The 25265-nt window shown below is 39.7% G+C and overlaps 1 protein-coding gene across 5 annotated transcripts in view; it reads left to right on the forward strand.

The window, feature by feature from the left end:
• Positions 1–25265, forward strand: part of LOC117234791 — a 269398-nt gene that overhangs the window by 96441 nt on the left and 147692 nt on the right. For all 5 annotated transcript variants that reach the window (XM_033496329.1, XM_033496331.1, XM_033496330.1 and 2 more), the window contains exons 3-4: positions 4573–4734; positions 8735–8918. In XM_033496329.1, coding sequence (XP_033352220.1) covers positions 4573–4734; positions 8735–8918 — 346 coding nt within the window. The remainder of the gene's footprint in view (positions 1–4572; positions 4735–8734; positions 8919–25265) is intronic.

The following is a 25265-nucleotide window of genomic DNA, read 5'->3' on the forward strand; positions in this document are numbered from 1 at the left end:
GATGGCGTAAGCAGGAGGCGAGGGGCGCGATGAGGGGGTGGTGCGCTGGATGGGTTGAAGTGGAAAAAAATGTTCGATGCCCAACCGAAACTGGAGAACGTGAAAAATGCAGAACGTCGCGCGTGTATCAGCTGCTGTCCAATAAATTTCTCCCGTTCGTCGAACTCTGTATTTTGTTCAAATTTCATGGGGCCACTGCTACCTTCGACCAAAAATTCGACGATTTAAGTCTTCAGGAACGAACGCAATTGGCTCTCAATTCCAATACAAAATATCGTTTGCGTGTACGAAACTCGTGGAATCGCGATTTTTCTCGCCGCACATCAATCCCCGATTGTTCCCTGACGAAATTTATCGCGTTTTAAATTTCCGTTTGACCGCTCGTTACGTCGTGCAATCGTTCTTCATCAAAGAGACAATGCTATCACGGACAACGTGAAATCGAGAATATCCCGATTACGTACAAACGAAGCACGTAATTCTCCATCTAATATCGGCGATAACGAACGATCCTCTAAAATCTAGCACCACCCTTCTGCCTCCTCTCTTCGTCTCACCCTTTGTCCCCCTCTGTGTCGGCTACAGTCGCCATTTCGTCTATTAGCAGGGTAATGCGCTTGGCTTGCGTCGCAGGAGGCCAGCTGCGCGTAAGAGCCGGCTTGTGCGCGTTTAAACGAAAATTATTAGACGCTTGCGAAGGGCTGACCACAGCCGGTCGTCGACTGTATCCGACGCCATTACGCGGCGGCCACCACGTCGGATCGGAATATCACGATCTAGCGGAAGTCGGCTAACTGAAATTGACCGGCGTCCGGTTCATTAGAATTTAATGCCGGGCAAAGTGAACGCTAAGTGGATCTTTTCGCGCCGCTGTCGTCCTTCATCGCTTCGCAGAGAGGCTCGCCATTTAATTCGCCGCGAGAGCCTAACGCTGTTTTCGCGTCTCATACTCTAAAGGTAGGATCTAGATGGCTGAAGATTGACTCGTTGAATTTGAATTTCCACGGTTTGAGTCGGTGGAGGCAGGATAGATTTCATCGTGTGAAAGTGGATTTGGATAAGAGGCGGCAAAAGTGGCGCAAGATGCGTGAAGAGGGAGTTTGGGTTATGCAGATTTTAGATAAATTGAAATTAAATTAGACTTGGTTTCATTTACAGGATCGCAGAATATTCCAAGTTTTTACAAATGATGCTTTGGAGTTAACGTTGCTAAGAAATGGACAGTAGAAGCTTTCCAAGCTGTAGCGTAAAGCAAAGGACAGACGTAAGGAGGATAAATACGGTCCGAAATTGAAAATCACGGATTTAGAGAGTCGGTGGGTTAAGCGAAGCAGAAATCTCCCTTACTTGAAAGAAAACACGAATTGCCGAGTAAAAAGTGGCAGACCCGTGACCTCGTAGCCACGACGGCGTGTATTCTCGTCCCGTGATTCATACGTTTCGCGACGTAGGTCTCCGTGAACACGCTATGGGGTTACAGACGGTCCATAATGGTCTACAGCGAAGTAGAAAAGGAAGAAACGTTCATGAACGGAGAAAAAATTCCAGCGAGAACAGATCCCGGGGATAAAATAGCGGAATAGCGACACAGAAACTGGACTTTGATTCTCATTTTATTTGCAGAGGATTTCCTCCTTTATCCGTGATTTCGTTCGTCCCATCTAATGGCCCCATTCGCTCTTGACATTCGATTTTCACATTGCTCCGTTCCCATTCAATCTCTTTTCTTCCGCTTTTTTTTTAAAAAAAAGGGATCACACTACTAGCGACCTTGGACTTGCTTCGCCAAACACAGAAGTTTCCTAGCCCATTCGCCATGGACGTTAAACGAAATCCGCGTAATCGAGCCCGAATCGATGGATTAAGAATCCAATTGGAATTGTCCGACCTGTTTCTATTTCGCCCTTCCTCTCATCCTTTGCTTTCTCAGTTTTACCGTGACATTCCTCGAAACCCTTACCCTCGCTCCTCTTCCAATCGTCTTCCTAACATATTCACAGTCCTAAAACGTTTACCTACATGGACGTTTTTCTCGAATATATCTCCAGAGGCGGCCTCAATGGTGTTTGGCGGTGATGGTGGCGGTGGTGGTTAATGGTGGCGGCGGCGGCGGCGGCACCAGCAATAAAGTTTGCTTTATTTTTACTGCCCCTCTGACCAAGTACCGTCCCGTATTTCCTCGGGATATTGACATATCGGGTGTGCCTGGGCTTTTTCTCTTAACACTCTTTTTACACCGCCACGGAATTTATGTCTTCTTCCACAGTTCTACTTTTTTTTTCCTACCTTTGCACCGATCTACATTTCTTCCTGCACCACTTCTCTCTCCCTCCCTCTTTGCCTCTGCTTTACTTTACAGTTAGGAAACTCTGTCTTCGTTCGATTCCCGTGTCCTCGTGGTTAGCTCGTTGTCTCTTTCGTTCACACTGTCGATCCTTCTCCTCGTCGATTTCAGCAAAGAGGAGCAAGACAATCAATCACGCGCACATATTCCCACGTTTGCAAAATCAACCGGAAATCTCTATTAGACGTCGAATAGATCGGAACTTTTCTACTTGATCACGGTCACGATGGATTGACGTTTATGAGAACGAGATTGTTGTAATTTACGATTATTTGTCGAACGGAAGGCGCGTAGTTTTGTGTAAATGCAGTGCAATAGAATTTAAAAGGTTTGTAGGATATTTGATGTACGGTAAACTAAATAGGAAATGTAGCGGATTAATCATATGATCGAACAGTTTAATTTTATATGTATATTTGTGCTGATAGCGCAAGTATGAAAGAGGTATGTTTACAATAATAATAATAACCAGTTTATAGCTAGGTACATTCAAAGAACGTAACGATAGCAAACAAAAGAGCATCAGATAATTGTATAGCGAAATACCGTATTGATTTTCACTTCGTTATCACAAAACCTATTCTATTAAATCGTTGTTTTTACGAAGCATAATTACCGTGTTACGCTTCAATCATTTCGACCGGATTATTCAGCGAATTGTCTTTTTCTTTTATAATAAAGTGGTACATCAACAAAATGTTCCCATTTAACGAATATATTAACATTATCTATCTTTCAAAACATACACGCATTTCCATAACGTTAGAAAAATCGAACATTACAATCTTTCAACATTTTACATGATGAAATAATGATAGAGTCGTATAAGTAGTAATATCATCGAATCATTAGCAGTAATCGTTTCCATTCGCAATAGAATTTACATTTGCAAGCTTCATAGAGCAACGCCAGTGATCTTGATAGAACGACAGTTTATTAATCGTCGCGAGGTCTAGATCCGGCTGTGAAAAGTGTAATAAAAGCAGAAAGAGAGAAACGGACGCGTTCGAGCCAGCAAAAACAATGAGCAATCGCTCGTCCAGGGACTTATATTCTTCCTGGTGCTCCATTTTTCGCCGGCTTTGTATTTATCGGCATCCTGGGACACGACAGTGTAATAGCGACTCGAAAAAAAGCGAAATCCAAGCGAAAGGGTGGTGGTAGGACGGTGGTGGAAAAAGAAGGGTGGTCACGGTCGACCACAGAAAAAACGTAATCGGAATGTTGGGTAGAAAACGGATCGAATGAACCTGACAAAGGGAACCGTGGCAATATCGTTTGAACTGCAATTGCAATCGTAGAGAAGAGTGCGGGGAGCAGGATGCATTCCGTCACTTTGTGAGAAAAATTACATTTTCTGGTCGGTTCGACGGTGGTTTGGACCAGCTCGGTACACTGACAATTGCAGTAAAATAAATATTATAGTTTCATGCTTGTCATCGAACGCCACACATGCGTTAGCGCTAAGTCGGACTTAAAGCACCAATTTTAACCACATTTATTCGATTATCACGATATTATATTTGGAATTAGACCGATAACCGGGTTAATGTATCAATTACGTCGAAATACTTTACGATGTATAATATTTTCGTTGCGCTAACAATCTCGTATTTATCAATTCTTGAAGATAAATGTCAGGCGACTATTCGTGTAGATATAATTCCAGTTTTCCGTTTATCAGCGCGTGGCATTGATAATGGCACACCTCAAAAAATTTCAAATTTGCTTTTATTGAAAGTCTACATCTTTTTTCTATTTTTTATCGTATGAAATGGTATATTTATAATACCAACAGTTCTGCGTCAGAGGACAAAATTATTATTTACTTCGCTATTAATCCAACCTCGGTTTTACAATAATAATTGCTCGTCTTCGATAATTTTGCAACGCTACAAGTATTAGTGGCACATTTTGCGTTAGGTCAGCCTTAGAATGTCGTTGAAATGACTCATTATGATTTCTTTGTAAATTTTCAAAAGCCTCCCCTATAATGCGCCAGTATCAATATCAAGCAGCGTTGTAGTAAATCGAAGATGCGTTTAACGCTATATAACACGCTATATCGTTCAGAAATGCGCTCCTTAACAGCGATTTTCAGAACGGGAGCTTGCTCGTGAGGTAAGTGCGTCGCGTTTGCCATTTCTTAATTGCGTGCCTTTGCAAAGAGACGCGCCAGGCTCTCTGTGCAAAGCTGTTTCTCTAACCTTTCTCGCGTCTGGTTTCAGGTCAAGTGGACCTTTGGACACAAACGACAAACGGCTGCGCGTGCAGTTTTAATTCGTCCAGCAACGAGTGTGCGTGCTGCGTTCCATCCGGAGGATGCAGCTGCGGCGCTGCGTCGCCGGATAGATGCGCCCAATGCGGCTTGGAGCAATACTGCGCTAACAGTAAGTAGCATCGTTATGCTTCGTGAGTTGTGTTCGTTAATTCATTAGTTTCCATATTCCTTGTGTCCTGTTAAGAGACAAACGTGTATTTACCATCGGTTCCATGGCCTTTTCACACCATGGTGTCTTCGAAAACGGGTAATTTTTGAGGGATTTAAGTAACTTGAAATCTTATAGACTTTATATCTGTAACTCCAAGCTCCAAATATAGAATTTGTGGTTTTTTATATGTGCACGAAGCGTTCACGGTATTAATTGTCAGCATTTTTCCTTGTAAATTGTAGGTATGTTTAAGAAAAATTGAGATTGAGTTCGTTTCAGTATTTTTATATTCAATACGATGTCCTAGACAGTTTTCTTAATTCCAATATAGTGTACGCATAGTACGAAAAAACTTTAAAATTAATATCGTTACAATTTTTGTTATAGTATATGAAAATGAATATTAATGAGACGATTGCGACAATACGAATACGAATACGACAAAATTCAAGGTTACTTGAATCGTACTTACTGGAAGCTAATAATGCGAACATTCTGTACGTGCACTTAGATATACAAATTAATATAGTATAATGACAGTACGTTAACAAACGAGTTTATTTGAAAAGTCGGTCCAATCAATTCAGAAAGACACTAGTTTCTTTCGTGTCTACTTGTTCAGTTCATCGAATGTTGAAATACGACCGGCACCCACGAAACAGCCGAAACGAGGTTTCCAGTTGGGTTGAATTCGCCAGCGTCCTAAAATTGTAACTTCCAATTAAGCTCTTCAGATATTAAACTCGTTAGAGATCCAACTAGCAGTTTGCAACACCACTGCCGTTTTCCGTTCCAATCGTCAGATTCGTGTATTGACTTTCCACCTCCGCTCGAGGAATGTAATTACATGACGCGCGTGCCTTTGAGTAGGGATCGACGTTAGAAACAAGATTCACGTCATTAAGCCATTCTAAGTTCTCTTGGCCATAGATACTTCGCATTTTGTCGCTCGTATTAAAATTGAAACGTATCGGATGAAATCTCTTTAGAGAAGTTGCGACAGATTACGGAATTAACAACGATAGTAGCTGTATAAATAATAGCTGTATCCAGGACCAACCAGAAAAAGCATAGAGTTGCAAAGTCACGCTGGTGGATATGGGAAATCCTTTTGTAACACGAGAAACGATCGGTAATTCACAAAAGACAGCACGAAGTAGCGCTAGAGAAAATGTCAGAAACGCTGGTGAAAAAGAGGGACAGGATTTCTTTGGAATGTTTGCGAACGAGCCCCTCCAACAGAACAGTTTGGTAAAGTATAAATCCCGCTAGCGAAATTACTACCGTGTCCCGTGGCTTTTCTTTCTGGTAAGTAATTACGTCAGTGGTTCTTTCTACCTTCTTCATCCATCTAACTCCTTCTCTTCTTACGTTAATTACATCTGACGTTATTGCCCCCACATCCCATCCATCAAACCTTTCTTTCCTTTGAACCCTTCTTCTACACACGGTTGAAACGTACACCCCTCCGTCTTTTAATCATACCAGGGACCATTAATGGCGTCTTACTCTTATTTTTCCTTGCGTTGCGTACCGATTATTTTTCAACCTGTTCTCTCATTTTCGTAAAAGTTGACAGCGGAACTCTAGCTCGACGAGACTAACGAGTTTCCAATTAATTGATTTATCGATCCGGTTTAAACATATTTCCATTAATTCGGAGGCTCGTTCGATGGATAATGGGACTTGTATGGAATTTCCAACCTGTTATCGTTTATCCTTCGCTGTTCTCGAGGAATACTTTTGTGATTCTAAAGCGTTATCGATAGGATCTTTTAAAGTTTTTATTTCTCACCAGTATGAAAAGCATAGTATTGCTATATACCAGAAAAATAAGACGAATCACAAAAGTTTCATATATGGAATTTATACGATAATTTTTAAACTCATTACGCGGTGTTATTCGTAATATTAAAAATTTAATACTCCGATAATTGCCTGTGTTCGATACTTAAACGATTTTGGAATCCAATATCATCGGAAAGATACTTTGTTCAATTACCACTATGTCGTCTCTCATTTTTAATACTGTTAGTCGAAATTAGGAAATACAGACTTTTTCCGTAAGAGACGACGTTTCCAACGCCATTCCACGATAGACAAATTACGAATCAATTGGGATAACGCAAGAAAGTTATAATATTACGTGCCGGTGTGGCGACTGTTCGTCGCGTCGCGTCGCCTCGAATGGGAAAGACGAAGGTCCGCCTTGTCTCCACGGGCGTCGTCAGTACGATGTAAGCAAGAAAAATCGTTATAAGCGACGGAGCACTTTTCTTTCGCTCCGGTGTTACGCTTTCACGTGACCCGGATTCCTTGTAGACAATGGCGAAATGTATCGCGTGGGAGGATGCATCGAATAAATATTTCCCCGAAATATTTATTGGCTAAAATTTGAAATTTTACCGCACCATGTTTTTGTTCATCAAGTTATTTCCGTTTCTTAATGACTGACGAAACGTGTCAAATTGTAATATTTGAAAGAAAATTAATTAACTGTGACAATGTGGATTAAATAATTATGGTTACTAAATTAGGTGATGTGGACCTAAAATGTCTTAATCTGAAAATAGTTAATATGATTTCCTTGAAAAGTAATTTTATTTCTGCGAGGAATTTGATCGAAAGACGAAAACACTAGTTTTGAACGGAAAAAGGAAAGTGAAGGAAGCGCTTTTCCTCTTAAGAATGCCAGAGAATCGTGCTTTAGATTCGAAGATATTCAGTGTTAGAAAACGATGACTGGACGAAAACTTGCAGAAATAGGGTATGCTGGAATCATTTATTGGCTTGGACACAATGGTTATATAGACAACTGATAATGGGACAGGAGAAGAGTATTTTCTTCCTTCTTACGAGGAAAATGTCGAAAGTGGGTTACGAAGTTAATATGATAAAAATTCTAACTCAAACTTAATATCGGGTCATTACGAAAAGAATTTAATTTAAACTGCAGGCTAATTTTACTTACACTGCTATTCATTCATTAACATTTTTTACCTGCTTCAGGCCCTACAGTGAAAAATAGATGTAATTGGAATAAAATTAATTGCAATTTATATACCTTCAATTTTATACATGATAATTAAATTAAATAGACTAAATTAAATAATTAAAAACCTAAACAAAAATTCGTTTCGCTAATTAAATGTTATAGCAAGACTAACGTTATTATATATATATTGTCTACACTTATTTTACTCTTAAACTCCCTACAAATGTACAAAACATCTGCAAACTAATTATATACGATATATATTATTATACATATTATTTACAACTTACAAATATACATTATACATGTATATGATGTGTATATATATACGTCATAGAATATCTTGCATCATCTGAAAATAAAGTTTTCAATATAGTTTCGATGCTCTATACAAGAGTAAGAAGTAGCTCTTTTGTGCGTCTACCTCATGCCTGACGCAACGTACATTTAATTAACATCGATCGGCTGTGAAGCAATGCTTTCCGATCGGTCGAGTGCAACAGGTGTGTTTGAAATGGATTTTTTTCGATGTAAGAAGAGAAATGCTTACGAAAACCCTGTATGTATCATGAAAGCATTGGATGGAGTTGACTCGGTCAAATTTGTCCCAGCCAACTTCAACCAAATTAACCACAAATTAAATTAAACAGACATAACAATCACGTACGGTCTGAGCATTTCACGCGTTCAATGATCAATTATACATCTATGTACATACCACTCGCTAAATTGCGTGATAAACCTTCATTCGTAACGTTATTATGTATAATCGGGTCTGGATTATTCATACGGCCGACAATATTGCCAGCCGATGAGTCCATTAATGTAGGAAATGTTTCCGATTGAAAGCAGGATATATAATTCACTTCCATTTTTAATCCTCAAAATGTTGCGGTTAATGGGCTTCTGGTTTTCTCGATCTATCCGTCGACGATTTATGGATTTTCTCTGTCTCTGTTTCAGTGTGCAACATAACGTTGGACAGCAGACAGTTGTTCAGCAAATCGGATCGCGGCTTTGGGCAAATAAAGTCGCCGTCCCTCGAAGGACCATCAAGGTGTACCTATAGGTTTGTGCCGGACACCGGCCAGCGAGTCGAGTTGCAGATCTATCGATTGATCTCCATCGGACGACATAACGGCACAGCGTAAGTAATTTTTATAGTATTTCGCCATTATTCGGGATAACCACTAGAGTACCGTTTCCATTCGGCTACATATAGATCGGAATATAAACATTATTTTTCGTTGTCAAACAAAAGTTCTGTATGATGGAACTCGATAATCGAAGTAAATTAGAATTCCAATAAACCGATATAGGTTAAAATTTACGAAGTTTAAACGATATCTATGTTGGCAGAGAACGTTGCTTTCGGTGATGTTCTTGCATATTTATATGAAACACGAGGATTTATTACTGTTGGACTGTTTTCATGTTCTATTCTTTAATTGAGTTACAAGATTAACGTTTTCGTTTTGTGTCAGGATTCGTACAGGTAGATATTCGGTATCAAGTTCCAACGTTGAATGCGAATTATTCATTCCGATTGATTTACTCTTTGTTAATTTTGTTAGCTTATCATCGCTTTCTCATGTCCTACCCTTTGCGATATTTTTGCAATATGCTGTCTGCTTTACTGAAGATTATATTAAAATTTCAATCATATATAGTAAATAAATTGTATATAATGATCATAAATAAATTTTGCTTTATCACCCTTTTGAAATGTAAAGAATCAACAAATCACACCGAAAGTGTAATTATCGACATGCCAAGAGGTAGCTTAATACATTCACATTTATATAGATAAAAATCGGACTCTATTAAAAGAATCTTGTTGATAGGACATATTCACGATGCATATGTTTGTGTCACTAAATGCGCACGTGTAAAGCGACACATCATCCTCATAAAAATGGAAACATTCGAACAACAAGCTCGTCTTTTTTCCAGATATATTCGCTTAACAAACAAATTTGAAAATACAGAGAAACGACGTTACAACAATATACGCCAGTCACAGTCGCGTTAATAATTATATCGTTAATGCAAAACTGTAGCAAACGATAGAACGACGCATCTATACACTGTTGAAAGCTATTCACTTACATTGGCCCAACTTTTCAGCATTAATCAAAAGTGCTTTTGATCACTTTTGTCAAGCACATCGTTCTCGTTACTTTTTTTGTATCGCGTTTTTAATTAAATTAAGTCCTGTACTTTGATACGCGTGTACGTGCGCGAATGGCCTGCTCGAAATATATTTTTCCAGTGTTAAAAATTGTTATTGCAATAAATCTTGTTTCGTGACATTCGTTGATTCGGGCACTTGTCATGCATGAAACAATCCATTTCTCGTTACACGTGTCACTTGACGCGAAAGCTGTAATGACATAAAAGAGAAAAAGCGGTCAACAACGCGTGCTGTTGTACAAACTTCATTATTTAGAGTGTGCTAGCCACTTAACACCGAATTAACGAAAGAGCGTTAATTGTAAAATAAGGTGGTATAATGACCATTTATACGAAAGATGGTGTGTTTTCGTTTAGTGAATTATTATAACGCGATTAATATTACGACTGTAAAAGTATATTGAGTGAAATACAAATCTTTTAACGCTAAGACCTGTTTCATTTTTCTTAGTGATGATATTATTTGAAAGGAATTAATCATCGAGTGACATCGAGTGGTTTTATGAAAACATTTATAATAATTTTATTTAGCGTTTTAAACCTTCACTTTTTCAAAGATAATGCAAGAGAAATTGCTAGGATACAAAACAACTTTGTTCTCTTGTAAGACTCAAATGTATCCTAATCCAACAAACCAATCGGTTGCATTACCAACATTTCGCCCCATCGTTTGAAGATTTTACGATTCGGTCAAAAGTCACGGTGAAAAATATCGAATCGATAGCACAGAAATAATGTTCCTTTAAAGCCAAAGTACGGATGCGGTCCGATCATCGAAAGAGGAATCGAGAGGGGGAAGGCTTCCAGTGGCCGATATGATTGGAGATCGCTCGTGTCGATGGTCGTTTCAATTTGTCATACTTCCGTTCTTACGAAGACTACCATCGCCGCCACACTTAAATTCCTCTCAACGTGTGTAGATGGAGCAACGCGACCTTAAGAAACGGCCGAGCGGTCTGGAAAGAAAAATTACCGTTTCTGAAAGCGTCTTTCCCGCCCCGTGCTCGAATAGGATAGCGAAGGAAGTTCGCAGCAGGGCAGAAGAGGCCTTCGACAAGCTTCGCGAAAGTTCTTACAATTTTACGACGAGACTCATCCTCTTCGCTCGCTCTTTCCTTCCCTTCGCCGTTTAAGTGGAGCTTAGAGCGGGAATGCACGTCGCGTTCGAAAACGCTTACCCTCAAACGGTTTCCGTTCATCAGCTTCGACAACGTTAGCATAGTAATGGACTGGAAATAAAAGGTCGAGATTAATTCGTATCGATTGCTTTCGTAATTGTTTTCAGTCAGTTTCGAAGATTGATTTGTAATATGATTTATGGGAAACATTTTTTTAAACAACCGCAAACATGGAAACACTTTATTTTTGAATAATATTTCACGTTTAAAATAATATTCCTTTCCTTGGTAAGCTTGATTTTACTTTTCTATTTGGATATTTACCGAACGTTACCAACGATCGAGCATACATTCTCATGTTTCTACAGTCGTGTATTTGTAGTTTTATAATTATTTCTACGCTACGCAAAGAAGTTTAGAGGAGGGGAAAGTCACGGCAACGATATTCCATATCCTGGATTTTTTCCCGCGGCGTTCCACTGTTCCCTGTTACTTGTACTTCGTTCGAGAATTCATACGCTCGACGAGATGCTTTTTAAGGAGAAGAAAAATCACGTTTCCTAACAAAGGATGAATATATAGAGTTTCGAAGTGCAGCAGGGGCAAGAGAACGAGCTAGGAGAAAAAGGTAAAAATAATCGTTCGCACAAGTCTCGCGTTGGTGCATTGTAGCAGCTACAATAATTCCGGATAAACTCGATAAGCCGCTAGAATGGAATACGTATTATGGCTTTTCGATACCTTCTTTCGCGCTTCTGCTCGTAGATAATTTAAATCTGACGTTCACCGCCGTAAGGCTTCGTTGTATCGCGGCAAACAAATTACCTTCTCGACCTGTCGACTTTGCTTCATCTCTTGATAAATGTCGAAATAATTTATAGAAATCTCGATGCAAGCACGAGAAATGATTCGTTAAATAATAAACGATTAATCGTTATTAAGCGAATTGCTCGATAAGTAATTTCGTAAATTTTCATGTGTATAGGTGGTTGTAACGTATTTTGTCCTCGGTTTAAAAAAAAAACGAATGAGAACGACAGGTCTGTTTAATAAACGATTATAAAACGTGGCGCATTTGGAAGCCGTCAGTGAAGTTCTCTTCCATGGCATGGAACTGCAAGCATTCAGCATTCACAGGACTGTTCATTACCACCATTCTTCTTTCGCGGCCGAGCCCGCTTTATTTTTCAAACTTAAACGATTTATCACCGAGCGTGTCCTCCTTTAACTAAAAGCGCAGCGAAAATGGAACTTGTAAAAAATATAAAAGCGCGGCTCGAAGTTTGCCCGTTAACGAAAGCGAGCTACGACGGTGGCTTGAAGCGAGAAATATCGTTACGCTCGCGCGTTCGCCTTTTACCTGTTCCTTGAACGTTGCCGTTTGAGAAATTGCAACGGCGGTCCTTGGAAAAATTGCGAAACCGACGTTTCTTCGCCGCCGGGGCATTTCTCACGCTAGATATCGTCCAAGAGCACGTTAATACCCTGTCGACTGTATCAGCGTGACCCGTACGTTCGAAAATTTATGATAACCCGCGAGGAACCATCGACGAAAGTAAAGTACTTCGAAACTGTATGAACTTTTCCAAAACGAGGACGAGTCCGGATACGGGCTACGCTAGAATGTAATGGCCCGACGTGCCACACAATTTTACAACGGTCGTAAAGCTCCACAGCTATCGTATTCTTCCGGTAGTTGCTCAATTACGGGCGTAAAACTGAAAGTAAAAGTTATTTGTTGGATGTCTGGCCGCTCTCGGACCTTCGCTACTTAACGCTCGTCCGACTGAGCACGGAGGTATTCTACTCCTAGCTGATTGCGTATGTTTGTATTTTCCTGTTCGATTGGTTTTAGAAAAATACAAATGGAATTCGACTTTTAGATAATAGTTATGAATTATATTATTTTACAATTATATATAATATTATAGTATGCAAAAGTATTTCAACACTTTTATTTCCGTATTGTATGTGTTATATAAAACATTTTGAAATTTTATTACACACAATTCTTTCGATTAAAATTCCTCAGTTCTCCAAATATTGTAACGCAAACCATGTATTCGCGGAAGACACAGCACTAAGAGGAACCAAGTTTAATTTGTCAAGTAGAACTTGTAACGCGTCTGGTCAAGCGCGCGCCTCTTCTACTTCTCTGAAACTTACCGCGTGCACACAAACGTGGTTGAAAAGAATCATGTTCTTTTTAGAGAAAAGACCACTACTCGAATGGTATATTCAAATATTTACCCTCCTTGGAGCCTTTTGCTCCCCTGTACGTACATTTTGAAACGAAGGGCGCCGCGTCTTAGTGTCGATCTTTCTTCATCAGCTTTCCGCGCATTTTGCAAAGGTGCTACCGAGCAGCACATGAAATGAGATTACATCGCTCAATGGAATTTCGTTAAATCTGCTCAGGTTGCTGTTGGCATGACTGTTATACGAGAAATCTTATAAATATTTGTTCATAGTTGAAATTTAAGTGAAACTTTTTACGAAATGGAATCAGGATGAGCTGGGAAGGCGAGAAAAGGCGAAGGATAAAAAAATTATTCATTGACTATTTATGATTCTCATTAGTTTATTTAATGATTCATTGTTTACAATCGTTAATTGTGTTTATCCTTTACATATTGCGACCAGAGGTGAGAAACGTGATATGTGAGATCTATCTTTTATAAAGGAACAATTTTATAATTGAATATATTGTCAACCAGTTAAAAACCGTGAAATTTCATATCATTTTACACGTGTATCTTTCTTTTTATCACAAACAGTACTTACATCATGTTTAATAATATGTTTTCTGTTTAATAATTACACATTTTATTTATATTAATGAAATTAGACATTTTTTCATATATTCATATAATTTTTACGCAAAAATTGACACCATAGCTTAGATTAATGTATCCTTTGGATATATCGCGATCTATGAAGGAATTTTTAGGATCGCGAGTTCCGTAAAGTTAAGCAAGGAAGCGAGATAGAATGGGGCCCGTGGGTGATGGATGACCTTAATTTTGCTATGATTACCGGTAGCTCGGGAATTTGTATGAAAATCGCTCACGGCTGCTTCTTTCACGATCCTGTACCATCGTCTTCTCCCTCTCTATCCCCTTTTCCGGCATCGCTCTTCTTTCTTTCGCGCGCTGTCCCCGTATTTTTTAATCGCTTTCCCGTTTCTCGTTAATTCAATATCGTTGACTCGAAAGGTGAATGACGCTGATGGACGCTTATGAAAGTCGCGTAATTTCGAACATGGTGAATTTTCATTGCTCTAATCAAGAGCTTTTTTTTTTCTTTTCAGTACACGAAAGAATTTTTGTTTCTTTCAGTTAGAGGAACGTAATTACGGGTCCCGAAATATAATTATAAAACACAACGTACCGCACCTTGCAGCTTAATTTTTAAATTTTAGTGCGCGAGCTTTTTCATTACAGCTCTGCTGCGCTATTTACTCGTCGCCTTTTAACTTACGTTTTTCTCAATCCTTTCTGGTAAGACACGCTCTTATCTTCCACTCTACACGACCTTAACATTCACGTCTTGTTCCCTACATTCCCTTAGTATACCTCGTAACATTTCTTCGAGATAAACGTACGTTAGAAACATCCTTCGCCATAATAACACCGCACTTCCCACGCAAAGAAAAACTCATCTCATCCCTTTCAAATTCCATAACCGATATTCCATCTCGAATTAGATTCCATAAAAACCTTCGAACCCAACCCTTGAACGCGGAGCAAAAATTTTATCCCGTGCCCTTTTCAGCGCTGCAAAGTACACCGATATCTTCATATGGGGGACAGCCCTCAAGATAAAACCAATTTATTGTTTCGAAAACACTAGGTGGGTGCTCCATTCAGGTCCATTTGGTGTCTAGCGCGTGTTTCTCGAATTTCGCCCGATACAGTGCATTTCGTTCCATTCTCCGAGCCGCCATTCACGCGAAGCAGCAGCCGAAACATGGTGCCAGCTAAGCTTGCGCCCGAAACGCGGGAAAAATTGATGCTTAATGCCTTCTTTCCCGCGTTGTATTATGATGGTAATCTCGAGAAGCACGAGGCGCCAGTGTTCCGAGCCGGTGTATATATGTATAATGGCAGGCTGTGAGCTCGCCAAGGGTGTAGACGTTGAAACCGTAGCAGGCGATAAAACGCGGATACCGTGTACGATGTTCGTTCGGCTTTAACGTTCCGCGGAAAATGCTGTGGCGTATTATACTTAAATTCACGCCTGTTGTCTGTTCCGCTGCTGCACCTCGGCTATTATGCAACTCGTTTTCGTTTCCGTTTCACCGTGTTCAAAATGTTTCCTTTTATATCGGGCTTGCTAGCGCCATGTACAAGTTTCGTCGCAGATGGTCCTGCAACGCGTGCAAGGCGATAGCTGCGTAGTCGAGGGTCCAAAAGGATTGGTTTGTTGATAGTATTAGATCGTAAGTGACCATGACAGTTTGCTTTGAATTCAAGGTAGGTGACTTTACTTTAAAGTATAAGCGTTTAAATGTCGAGACGCTCCTTTCCGAGGATAGCACATGTATGGTAATGTTGCTTTTAAAATACAAACGCTGTGCAATATTTGTCTAACACAATGTGAACTTGATAATTTTTTCTAGACCTTTAGCTTTATGATACAATATGAACGATTTTATAGTAGTAGTTTAACTAGTACTTTAACCAGTAGTTTAACATATTATCTGATTAATAGTCGGTAATCTTGTATAGTATCTGTGACATGGGAATAGAATATAAAGCATTTAGAGTGGTATTAGGAGTCCGACGATTGGAAGCATCTCACGATATGCCGACGGTGTTGAGATTAATGATTCTTTTTTGCCATATCATGTCTCCCAAAAAATTTCCCCTTGTCCCAGACGAGAAATATTTTATTTTTCACTTTTGCTCGATAAAGAAACTTCTTATTAAAGAGAACGAAAGTTCCAAGTAACTTGTTAAGGAAGATATCCTGATTCAACCGGTGATTGCTTGTTTTAACGGTTTGTTTATTATTTGGCAACGAGTAATTTGCCTGCGCGGACAACCGAGATTCCGCGTCCATTTGTCGTTGTAAAGCTGCCACTCACTCGACCCCGGTTAACAATGCGGAATGTGTACGCGTAGAAGTTGCGAAACGGGTATAAGATAATGTCAATGTGAAGCGTATAAATGTCTTGAACACGCGCGCGAGCCTTTATCGTTGCGCACACGTGGACCGGTAATAAATTACTTTCCGGGTAACTCTTCTAACAGAGCATTCCGCTTATGGAATGGATGCATTCATTAAAATAGACGTGTTTATCTACGTATTTCGAGCAAACGCGATAAATTTTAACCGTGAAATATTGCCTTAATCTTGGAAGCACTTTCAATCCTATTGCGCACAACTATGATAGAATTTCGTTTCTAATGGATTTTTCTGCTTTTAAATAAATTCCAAAGGATCACGAACATAAAATAGACGGAGAACGTATCGCTGGTTGACAATAATATTGGTGTAACTCGAAAAATATCAAATTTGCTTTTATCGCGTATAAGGTTTATATTATATTTCTATCTTTGTCATGTAAAACAGTGTATTTATAATACCATCAATTTTCCATCAGAGGGGTTGTTATACTAATAACACCGGTAGTTAGTATTTTCAAAAATGTATATTTTAGAAAGCCTCCTCTTTAAAGTTTACATTTATTCAGTTGTGCCGCTATCAATGCCAAGCGGCGATATCTAAACGAGCATACTCGAACAGGACATCAATCAGCTGAATAAAACAGTGCAATGGATTATTCTTATAGTTCCTGCATCTCTTGAATTAATTTTCGAAATTATCTCTATGTTCCACAAAACAAAACAAAAAGAAAAAAAAATGAAAAATACAAAATAAAAGGAAAAAAAGAAAAGCTAAAGAGACGAAGAATTGTTGGGAGTTGCGCGTGAAACCAGCGGTGTAATTTAATTTCTAGCGCAACCAGGTCGGTAATCTGGCCGATATGAGCGAAACCCTGTGGGCCGCCATTTGTTCCATGTGCACTCGAAAAAAGCGAACTCGGCCGTGCGGTGCAACGATAATTTCCATTCGAGGAGTTCATCTCGAGCTTGCTGCATCATGGAAGGACCGACGCCTGGCTCGTTGCGGGGAGTATTATATCCGAGGGCAGGGTTTAAGTAGTTTCATAAATTACGTCACTTTTACAGCGAGATTACCTAATCCGCAACGGAGCGGGTCGGCTTTGGCTTCTCTCGTGAAAGTGTAGCCTCTACACGAAAGCGTAGACCATCGTTGTAAACTCGCGCGGACAAAACGCGCGACTTCGTATCAAACAGTTTTCGCCCGGCGAAGAATGGATCTCGTTTCTTCGTGTCGGCTTTCTATTCGGACAGAATTCTGGCCGAGCTAAATGGTGCTAGAAACTCGTTAAATATTCGGTATTGTTATATTGTACTAAATTTTTTAACGTACTCGCGTCTTTAACTCGTGGTGCTGATTTTCGAAAAAGAAAAATTGGATTCAGCAGAGCGTGAATACTTTTTAAGACAAAAGACGACAACATTTTTGGTAGAAAGATGTTGGAAATGTCCGAAATGAAGCTAACGCGAGTAGAAATTTTTGCGTAAAAGCAGATGACAGCTAGAGATAAGTAAATGAGAATATTTCGTGAGTTATTCACAGCGAATCCAGATCGGTCGAGAGAAGGAAAAAGAAATGATTTTGATACAGTTTGGCTGGTCGTGGAAGGTTTCGCGGTGGTTTATCGATCCTCAACTACTCGCGGCGTTCGGTGAAGAGCAAATTTTCTATCGGTATACTCGCGAGATTTCCAGTCATCGCGGCCCGTTAATATTCGGCACGAAAGAAGCACTCGACACCGACGCGATGCCAATTACACGCACGGCCTGGATCTCGTGTTCCTGTTCGTATTAAAGATACTACTCCAGCTTCGCTTGAAAGCGTCAAACAAATTCTAATTCCTTCGAAACAGTATATATTCCTTAGAAGGACAACCAATTATTTGGAACAGTTCCTACCATTTAAATACACAGATACATTTCTTATGGCCAGTCACTCGATATATATATATACGAAATAGATATCAATGAAAAAGATACATAAAATAAAAATATAAAAAAAGTAAAATAACATACGGAAAATGTTGAAGTAATTTTAGCAGTATTTGTCAAAGCAAACATCGATCGTATATGGCATACGCGTACATTACAGTATTCACTAAATTTCATATCGATTGGAGCAAATTTGCAAAACAAAGAACAAACATATATATATTTTGATAAATCATAATTACGCCTTTTAATTTAAAAATCAACTATATTCGATTCTGCCGAATGGCGAATATTTCTAATTAACGTTGCACATCACCTGACTATGCTATTTCCTCGATTAATATCCACAAATTTTTCTCTTTTATCCGAGAGCAAGGGTATAGGAGGAACGAAATTATTGTTCGACGGTGGCGTGAACATGGTTAATAATTCGTGGAAGGCGATAGGATCGACAAAATACGACGGGGACGGGGCCCTCGGGTGAAAACGAGGATAGGCAAAAGTCCGGGGATTAGAGGTGGAATCCTAAACTACGGATAAATCGTCGGAACGATCGTTGGACGGCGTGGTACCTAGCAAATTCGACGCGCGTAATGCACGGAGAATCTAGCTAATAAATAATGGGACCATTGTTTCGTCCGTTGCAGTCGATCGTAAAATCACGAAGCGACCGATCTGTGCAGCTGCATTATTTCCATTGGGTCGCGTGGACGCTTGTCGACATCGATCCGGCGAAATTTGTTTGACGCGATCAATTGTCTCCTGTTCATTGTTCTCCTAGCCCGCCTCGCCGACATTTCTCTGGTCACGCGTCTAGATACCTTGAAAAATGCTCCATTCGAATCGATTTCCCTTTCACAAGGAGGATAATAATCGCGTGCAAGCTTCGACGATTCATCCGCCGGCATAATTACCTTCGATTCATGCAACTCGCAGCCGCCATGACAAATAGCTACGTGTCCATTCGGTAGCTCCGTATTTCGAAATTTCGCTCGCGCTTCTATTGTGAACATATCTAATTAAAATGGGATTCGAAGCACCCAAGTTTTTAACACAGGTTCTTTTCATTTTGCGCAAATGTTTCTGTACTTCGTCGTCAAATTATATGCAGAAGCGGTGCTACGTGTAAAAACTCTTCAATCAAGCTACAATTAGTACGAAGCGTTAATGATCCTTTACCAAGCTGGGTATAAATTAAATAACCACGGACAAAAACGGCAGAGCTGTAGACGAAACCAATCTTTATGAAAGTTTCATCTCGTTAGTTGCATTCATCCAAACGTAAAATCGTAGTTTAATAATATCGCGATATTTTGTTAATCGAATTTATCAGTTAGGAAGAAGATATTTATAAATCGGACCGATACGATTTCCATTATTCTTGTATTATAACCTAGTTGAGGGAATCTAAACGACTCTGCTATAATTCGAAATCGTAAAGGATGCTAGAAAGCTTTGTTATAGTAATACCATAAGTAACACGACGTGAGACGTAATGTTCACCATAATGGCGAAGTTGAGCGTGAAAATTCACGGGCGAGGTAAACGTCCGGTGGAATTGAACGGCAATTAACGTGCCGCGAACTGTGCCGACCGCATCATTGTTTCCGATTCGAGGCTTGACCGTTTCACCGTAGAATCTGTGGAACATCGTACGCGGCTAAAGCGCCCTTGTTTTCAGAAAACTTCGGATCCAATTGGTGAACTTTCCGCATTACGACAATGCAGTTTGAGTTGGAGGATTCATCGAGGCCGCGCGCTCGCGCACAACCGAGTATCAGTAAATGAGAAAGGGCCTGGGTTTGGGCGTTGGTGTAAAGACACAGACGCTGCTTAGTTGGAAAAGAGGATAGACGCGTCAGTGGCGCGGCTCTGTTACTGATTACACGTCCCGTAAGCGAGTAAAATTTGTCTCACCAGGAATAAATTAGTTAATGGATCAAAGTGGAACCTATAGTTTACTAATTCTTCGCCTTGTGGACGTGGAGCATCATCTTTTGGCACTTCGAAGGGAAAGATAGTTAGGTAGATGTTACGAAGTAGTAAGATAGGCGATGATAAATAAAACTGTTTTAAAGTAATTTCGATGGGGATGGTTGCTACTGAAATATTTCGAATCGTAATTTAAATATATTGCGGTCGACATATCGATTGCACGTTAATTGGCGCTCTATGTAAAATAATCACTATACGATACGTAAACACTAGATGCACTTTTAATTTGATATTGCCAATCTATTTGAGGTCGAACAATTCTTGACAATCGTAACAATGTTGCGTTCCTGGGGCATCTGCGCCACTTTATTGTTTTGAAGTGTTAATTTAGTAAATGCGTTATTATACTTTGTTGTATTAATTATTTCGCAACTGCGATGTTAATTGAATCAACGTATACACGTATTAATTTGGTAAGCAAATGTTTTCGTAAACAATGAAATTTAAATGAATGCTTTTACTAGCATACGTGTACATTGATATATTTTTTTTCATATACTGTTGCAAATGTATGCACTGTTTAGTGGATCAATACCTACGTTGAGTAGGAATAGTAGACATTTTATATACATTGGCTAGTCAGTGTATGCATTTACTAATATATGTATATATTGTGCTATGCAACTTGTTATATGCACTTCATTTTACTTGCAAGCATAATATTCATTGACTATCCTGCATGTCTGGCTACAGACTTCCCTACATATTCTACTTCATGAATACATCCTACAGTGAATTCGTTTAACTCTCAATCCGTTATGTATGTCTGTCTGACCATATTCGGTCTCATTCTACTGGAAAGAAATCGATACAATTACTACTGAAAATCTATCCAACCATTGATATACATGACAATTGCGTGGATTTCAGTTACCTTAGCTATATTTATTTCATTTATCATAAAAGTACCATATCTTATTAAAAATGATTAAGAAATACTTTTGACTCCGCTCAAATACTATCTGCTACTAATTGCACCGCATGAATACATGATGCTTACTTCATGAATACGTCCTAGTGTATATTCGTACAACTCTGTGCCAATCTGTTATGTACTACCGTCTCGCCATATTGGTTATTTAGCCATTGGCTATGTAAAATACAAAAAAAGAAGCTTTATAAAGCATGAAAAAGAGAACACCTCGATTCTTATTCAACAGCGGTCCAGCAATAAAAAATGTTCGAGATGATATTCACCGAACAGCAGCGCGATATCGCGAATGGCGAGTACAGAATTTATCGGCGATCGTAATTAGCGAGGAATCCCCCCGAAAAAACAGAATTGCCGGTGGCTTGGCTCGGCACAGCTCGGTTCCGGAGCAATATCCTCGATCGAGGTCGTCGCGTCGACGACTACAAAATGACACACTTCACGCTTCTCGTTCATTGAAAATTTATCTATTCGCACGACTCTTGCTCTGTTCGACGTTCCCGAATTTTATCGACGAAAAGCTAGCCTGCACTTCAGTGGAACGACATCGACATTGAATTTCACCGATGTACTAGCCGTAACAGGTGTTAATCAAGAGTTAATTTCGAGGGCAGACGAAAGCGCGGATTTAATTTCCGTTTTAGGGTTTAAAGAGCGGTGGAAAGGAAGATGGACGTGACAAGGCGCGGTAGATCGCGGGATTTATGGCTGGTTCGTAATTGACGGCGTGGGCGAAGCGAAATAAAATCCGATTGAGCGAACGCGACCATTGTCGTGGCCGTGTGCGACCACCGTTGCAAGAGAAATTTGTTGCCGCCTCGCTGGATATATCGAAAAGCGAATTCTTTGTTCGCGTTCCTCAGACTTGGACCAACGTCGTGTTGCTTTAAGAAAATTCTACGATATATAGTTCTTTTTATTACGTATGAGTAAATGGAGCCTTTTTTTTCTTTTTCTTTATAAGGACGCGAAAAGAAATAAGAGGGAACTGTAGAGTCCGAACAATATTTTCTGTGTTTAAGACACAAAACACTAAGATCTACTACTTGGGTATACTCAGAAAAATGAACTATACTATACTTAACTACACTCTCTGTGCTCTCCGTATACACCTTTACTATACGGCCAACGAAATCCTCCAAGATTAAGCTGCATTTCTCAAAGGCTAACTCCCTCTAAAAGTGTATTAAGAAACTACGAATGAAACCCGGGGATAACTTCCTCCATAAAATGCTCGAGTTCGAAGAACCTCTTCTCTCCAAACAGCCACCCTCTCCTATTCCACATCGAGGCAAACAATTACCTACTGGCTCCAAGGGAATCATCGTTAATCTAACGAGGGGGGCGAGTAATCGTGGAAAATAATCGAATCTAACTAAATCCAAGTTGACTCACTTGAAGCCAATAAGCGATGCCCTATTACGAGAAAAATATTAGATTTTTTTCTTGTTCGTGAATCGTTTCCGCCCTCGCGATTTTCTATCGAATCGATACCGAATTGAGCGAACTGGACCGATGAACTCGAGCTGATGGACCAGTGTTTCACTATTTTCACCAAGTTCGAGGAAGAATGAACGTGGACAAAACGAGTTCCAATAGCACGCAGCTAGCTGCGCTGGGAACCGTTTCGATCGTTAGAAATTTGATTTCACGCTGGCCGCATCCATAACTTCCTCTCGGGTATGCACACAGCCGCATAAACAGTAAACGCGGTGGATAACGGCCAGAGTATGGAAAACAGGAGGTCGCCAGGTTACGTAGGTGGAGCTGAACTCGGAAAACGACGAGCCACAGGCCTCCTCGTAAGTTGATCGAAGTTAGTAGGCCGTAACGGTAAAATATATGCAACGACCGGACAGAAATTGGGATCGGTGGCTCGCGGAAATGATTCGTCGCGTGGCTAATGTCGATCCTACGTTGCGACCTTTTCAACGGACACAGTCAGAGATAGCACGCCACGCGGAAATGGAAAATGGTGACCTGCGAACTCTGTCGTGTTCAGCGTGAATCGAGTCGCCTAGAATTTGTCGATCCGCCGTAGATCGAAAGTTCTCTGCTCTTTTCTTTTTTTCTATGACACCTCTTGTAAAGAATTGCAAGGGTTGGTGTTATCAAGTTTTTCTCTTTTCTTTCAATCACGAGTTCTCGAATTTTGGTGGATATCGGGGAATAAGCGAAGTAGATCTAGCGAAAGAAAAGCCAAGTATTGGATAAATCTTAGTTTTATGTAAAATTTGAGAACAAAATGAAGGATATTTTATTTGCTGATAAGTACGACAGTGATAAATGATAGTTGGTGTGAAAAATGGTAGTTAGATAGTATATTTCTAAATTCCATGAATCTTGGCCAGTCTGTTGTCGTGGAAACTTACTATCATAAGCGATTGTACTAAAGACCGAACGGCGCCGGTGCGACGTTTCGGAAGGCCACTCGCTATTTATAAGATAGACGATACGAAGTAACGTCATATTATTTTTCGACGTCGGCGCTGCACCAGTGCTCTGCTTCCCAGATGTCGTTTCTTATTTTTCCACTATTTTCCGCGCTGCGTTTTACACTTTTGTAATATTTTTCACTATACTCTACTAATTTATTGTTTTATCGCAAATATGCAGAAGAAAACATGACAATTTGTACTATTTATATCACTGTCTTAAATAATTAATAATATTACGAAAGTTACTTATTAGCAGAAGAAAATATTATTACATGAATATTATCAGTGAGTATATGTATATGTGTTCGTTATTTCACTTCAAACGGAAATACAAATAAAAATATTCATTTCCTACATTCGTATAATTACAAATGCGTATGGATATTACTACAGTTTGTTATTAAAACTGCCATAAATTATCAAAAGTCAATAGCATCGAAAAAGTATCTTTCAGCTGTACCTCGTTTTATATAATCCAATGTTACTTGACGTTTGTATTCGTAATAAATAAATAGAACAGAATGTTTGTTTAATCGAAACTGAATGTAGATTCGTGATTACTTGGCGCGAGTCAGTCAGTATGGACGCGACAGGCACCGTCTCTCCGCCCTTTCATTTTCTGTTACAGTCTTTCGTATCTACCTCCCGTAACGAGCACACTGCCAGTGCGAAATAACTCGTATAAATCACCGATGACTGCATACACAAATTCCATGCGATTCCAGCCGTCGAGCTGGCAATGTTTTAATAAAACTCGACGAGGCCCAATTATTCAACTCGACGCAGCACCTCTCGCGCCCGTCTGAATTCCCTTCGACAGCTCCCCACTCTTTCGTATTTCGGACACCGAAATTGTGACCGATACTCCGTGAGATTCATATAGTAGATATTTCGATATAAATTCATTAAATTTATGATCGAATTACAGAATAATCGATATAGAAAATCAGCCTGATATTCGGAAATGAACATGTTTTCTATGGGTTGCTGCGCAACACTGAAATCATAAAATCATCGAGTCTTTAGAAATAATTCAAGTGATCGATGATCGTTTAAAACCAGGGAGAACCAAACGACGCGGATTTTTTCAAATAAGCATACCACTCAGTATTTTTCTATCAGTCAATCTGTAATAGAATTTCGCCAAGTGAACGCACGTATTTTTCACCTCACTCCTTGTTCCCAACCGTTTTCATATTTCAGAGAGGCTCGATCGCATTAAATTAGAACTCGAATTAGTCGAGTGGTAGTTCGCATGAACGATCTCTCGTACTGGTACGTCACGTTTACACGATACGAAATTAAAGTACGATAATCCATTTGACTATAATCAAGATTTCGATAAAGATTTTCTAAGACACAACATCCTAGAAGATATAACATGTTGCCTACACGAAAGCTTGAAAAACGCTTATTCAAAGCAAGAATCGATAGTCCAACGGAGCAAAGCGATTCGCCGTAGCCAGGTATGTTTATCGAAAATTTGATGAATCGAAAGCCGAAAAATACAGCGACAAAGCGAACCTTTATTCGAACCATTTTCACGAAACACTTTTTTCTCGAAATTCGTTCTGTCGGTTAAATCAGCTTCATCCTTTCGTTTTGGATACGCCGTTATTGCGGACTACGCGAACCGTATCGAACAAGTCCGGGCATCAACCGTGATTTTCAGAAGCTGTCATCTCGTAACGTTACCGAAAGCGGAGTTTTCGAGAACTGGCCGTGGCACGAGACGAATTTCAGATGCCAAAAGCATAC

Source organism: Bombus vosnesenskii, unplaced genomic scaffold (genome assembly GCF_011952255.1).
Source record: "Bombus vosnesenskii isolate JDL3184/JDL3185 unplaced genomic scaffold, Bvos_JDL3184-5_v1.1 scf7180000013309, whole genome shotgun sequence".
NCBI lineage: Eukaryota > Metazoa > Arthropoda > Insecta > Hymenoptera > Apidae > Bombus > Bombus vosnesenskii.